The 3,684-nt window shown below is 39.4% G+C and overlaps 1 protein-coding gene across 1 annotated transcript; it reads left to right on the top strand.

Annotated features, from left to right (window-relative positions):
• Positions 1-257: 257 nt before the first annotated feature.
• Positions 258-1,662, top strand: LOC147628602 (RING-H2 finger protein ATL60-like). The gene has a single exon (XM_086814203.1). The coding sequence runs from the start codon at positions 382-384 to the stop codon at positions 1,429-1,431; it is 1,050 nt and encodes a 349-aa protein (XP_086670329.1). The 5' UTR covers positions 258-381; the 3' UTR covers positions 1,432-1,662.
• Positions 1,663-3,684: the final 2,022 nt, after the last annotated feature.

Here is a 3,684-nt window from a genome sequence, read left to right as displayed (position 1 = left end):
TATTGGTGGAGAGTCCTAAGGTCACGGGTTCAGGCCCTCAAAGCACAAGTGGTGTGTTGTGTTATTACTTTTCTAATTCCAGCCACTGAGTTGAATGCAATTTGCAAACCAAGGAAACCTTCTTAGCAAGACGTATCGCATGACTTCAGCAATGATAAAAAGTCCGCTAGCTTGTCAAAAACAAAGGGCCCGTGAACGAGCGTGGAGAATACGTCAAAACTTCCTTTTTCGAATACGAAATCGCAGCACCCGATACAAAGACGAATGCGGGGGTAGTAGCCCGCAGGCAAGGCACTTCTTCTGTTGCAGGCCTGGCACGCATTTCTGCACCTTAGTGAAACCCTACACAGCGCGCAAACGCATACACACACACACACAGAGATGTCCTTCGAACCCCCTCCTTCCAATTATGTCTACGATGGTGATTTCGCAGACACGCCCCAGCAATACACGTTCAACAACAGCAAGATCATGGTCGCTGCTGCCATCACCACCCTCGTCTTTGTGGTTTTCATCATCTTGTGCCTCCATGTCTATGCTCGGTGGTACTGGAGACACTCTTCTTCGTTCATAATCAGCAACAGGAGCCCCCAGCGGCTCAATTTTATAGGCCAGGACCTCAACTCTGCAGCAGCTCACAACATTGGATTGGATAAGGCAGCCATTGACAAGCTGCCAACATTTATCTACACGGCACGCAAAACAGAAGAAGAACAAGGATTATCTTTGCTCGAGTGTGCAGTCTGCCTCAGTGAGTTTCAAGAGAATGAGAAGGGCAGGTTGCTCCCCACATGCAAGCACAGCTTCCACACAGACTGCATTGACATGTGGTTTCATTCACACTCAACATGCCCTCTTTGCAGGACGGTGGTGATGCCTACACCATTATCTTCAACAATTAGTGAGCAGCAGCAGCAGCAACGAGGAGAAGAACTTCAACAAGAACTTGGAAATGCAAATGAGGCTCCCATCTCAGCTAATAATGGCTCTCTATGCACAGCCCATGAGGGTGTATCAATGCCTTCTATAATTAATCATGGAAATGCTATACAATACCCTAGCAATGTGCTCTTTTGGGGTAACCAAACCCAGGTAACCTCTCAATTGAGCTCTTCTCAAGGCTTGGACAAACCTTCTTCGTCTTCTACTACTACTATTACTACTACAAGATCTATAATACCCCAAATCACAGTGGAGATTCCAACAAGGCAAGACAATCTCACCAGCCCTGGCTGCCCCTCTTTGTCAAGCTTGTCAAGATGCCCATCTGCGAATGAGCAAGCGTGCTCTTCTCCACCAGTCAAGTCCCCAGGTCTCCGAATGTCCATCAAGAGAATGCTAAGCAGACAATCAAGCAAAGGAAAGAGGATCTTTGGTTCTAATCAAGGAGGTGGAGATTCCCCAAGAGACATAGCAACGTTGCCAGTCTGAAAGAGAGCCCGTGTGTCTGCAAACACTGGGATAAGCTGATGTATATGGTAGAATACACTTCGTGCCCGTTTACAGTGTATGTGTATACCACTTCGTCTGTGAAAAGACCCGCGCCACAAATTTTTACTCCGCAAACACCACTTTAATTGGAGCTAAGGTCTGCCACTATTATTAGCTACGCTGAAATTCCTAATCTTTAATATTGAATGAGCGATAATATATGGTGCCAAATTTTGTTTTAAATGAATTTGTTAGCTAGGTTGTGGTCCTTGGAAGTTTTTCGAACCTTAATATAGGTGAGTGATGTGAAATGTGAAAACCTTAGATATGTTTTTTTTTTCTTTGACGAGAGGAAAAAAGAAAATTGGAGGAACTATCATGAAGTTTGTAGAGGTGGTTAGTGAGCCTGTAAAACCTCAAGCTCAAGCCGAGAGAGAGAGAGAGAGAGAGAGAGAGAGAGAGAGAGAGATTAACATGAATGTTACATAGTCTAATTGAGAAAATGTGATTAATTTCAATACGCAGTGTGTAGTTGTTATCTTGTTTTTTTTTAATTGTCATCTTGTTTTTTTTAGTAAACCCTCTGCTCAAATATGAGAGAGACGTGGAGTCGTGATCTAAACACATGAGAGAGATGCGCAAGAGTGTTGAGAACGATGAATGAATATTAGCCCGCTTGTCTGACTCACAAACGAATGTTACATTTTTTTAACGTGCTTAAGCTTGAGCAAATATGGGTTGAAATAAAAAAAATGTATCTTAAAGAAACTAAGGTTCATCGCTATTGTATAAACCTTAGTGTATCCATCACTTAGTTCCCGCTAATTAATGATATTGGCATAGCGCTAATTAATGATATTGGCATAGCGTGAATATGGGCATGTGATTGGATATTGGCATAGCGCTAATTAATGATATTGGCATAGCGTGAATATGGGCATGTTATTTGGGTAACCAATCAATTGGAAATGCATCAACTTATATGTAGCAATACGCATGTGGTTAATAATTTGTACAACTTTCTCTTTACCCTTCATTAATGCAGTAGAATGGGGTAATTTTTTTTTTTGGGCTTGTTAATGTCAAAAATTTGATTTTTTTAAAGAAAATGTTATTGCACTCCGATGGTATGTCAGATTTTTGAGCATTATGCATTTCTGGGTGGGCTTCAGCAATGTTTAACTAGTGTCCAAGGTCTCAGTCATTATAAAGGCAACTCGAAACTTTGTTAAGTATCACCTTACATTAGGCAATAGCCTATGATTGTAAAATCTCTAACGTTTCTTTGCCCTCAATTTTGGGAAATTTGGGAAAATATCGTTTCCCAAATGGCAAATCCACCCTAAAAAGAAAGTGACTATTTTCATAATTAGGGGCACAAATTGTGCTTATTTTAGGATGTGGGCTAGGAATCACAACAACTTTTATGAATTTTATGTGGGCTTGTACTACATATAAAACAGTCCAAATCTCTGTTTAAATATTAAAACAAGTGCATCTTTTATAGAATTTTGTGTCATTTGGTTATGAAAGAGGAATTTTGCACTTATCATTACTCTTTTTAATATGTACAATAAATTTTCACTTTCTATATGACACATGGCTATTTGGCCTTGGTTGCTTGAATTGTGTGTTCTCTAGTTTTGAAAGAGGGATGTATCTCAAAATAATTGTGGCATTTAGAAACACCTTTTATTTTGGTATCATGACAAGCTTTGTTTAAATATAAAAAGTAAGTACATATTTTATTGAATTGTGTGTCATTTGGTTATAAAAGAGGAATGTTTCTCAAAAGAAGTGTGGTGTTAGAGACACCCTCAGGGGGGGTGCACTACTAATCAGAAACCCTATGTATCATATGTGTTCAAGGGATATTAAAAAAACCCTTACCTGTGAAATTTTTATGAATAAAATGACCCCTTTTTCTTTATGGACTTATGGAATATTTTTCAAAATCGATTTTAAAAACCCCTTCTGTAAATGTATTTTTGTAAATTTACCTTAAAATTTTGAATTTAAAATCCTTCATTTGAACTCACATGGTATACTTACATATTTTTAGGTGAACCCCCCAAGGTGACCCCTTTTATTGATCTCATGATAGCATTGGTTGATATATAAAAAAAGTACATGGCTTGTTTACCACCTTCAAGGTCACCTTGCACATGTCTTCAAAAGGTTACATGGATATACCCAACATTCGCTTGATAATCCAAAAACTTCATTGCGATGGAGACAAGATCCACATATATC

The sequence above is a fragment of the Cibotium barometz genome, chromosome 19, assembly GCF_041138505.1.
Source record: "Cibotium barometz isolate CiBa-2024 chromosome 19, ASM4113850v1, whole genome shotgun sequence".
NCBI lineage: Eukaryota > Viridiplantae > Streptophyta > Polypodiopsida > Cyatheales > Cibotiaceae > Cibotium > Cibotium barometz.
The sequence above is the reverse complement of the archived record's forward strand: the minus strand, read 5'-3'. Positions and strand labels throughout refer to the sequence as shown.

Coding starts and splice junctions, on each gene's coding strand:
- LOC147628602 (XM_086814203.1), top strand. CDS start 382: ATGTCCTTCGAACCCCCTCCTTCCAATTATGTCTACGATGGTGATTTC.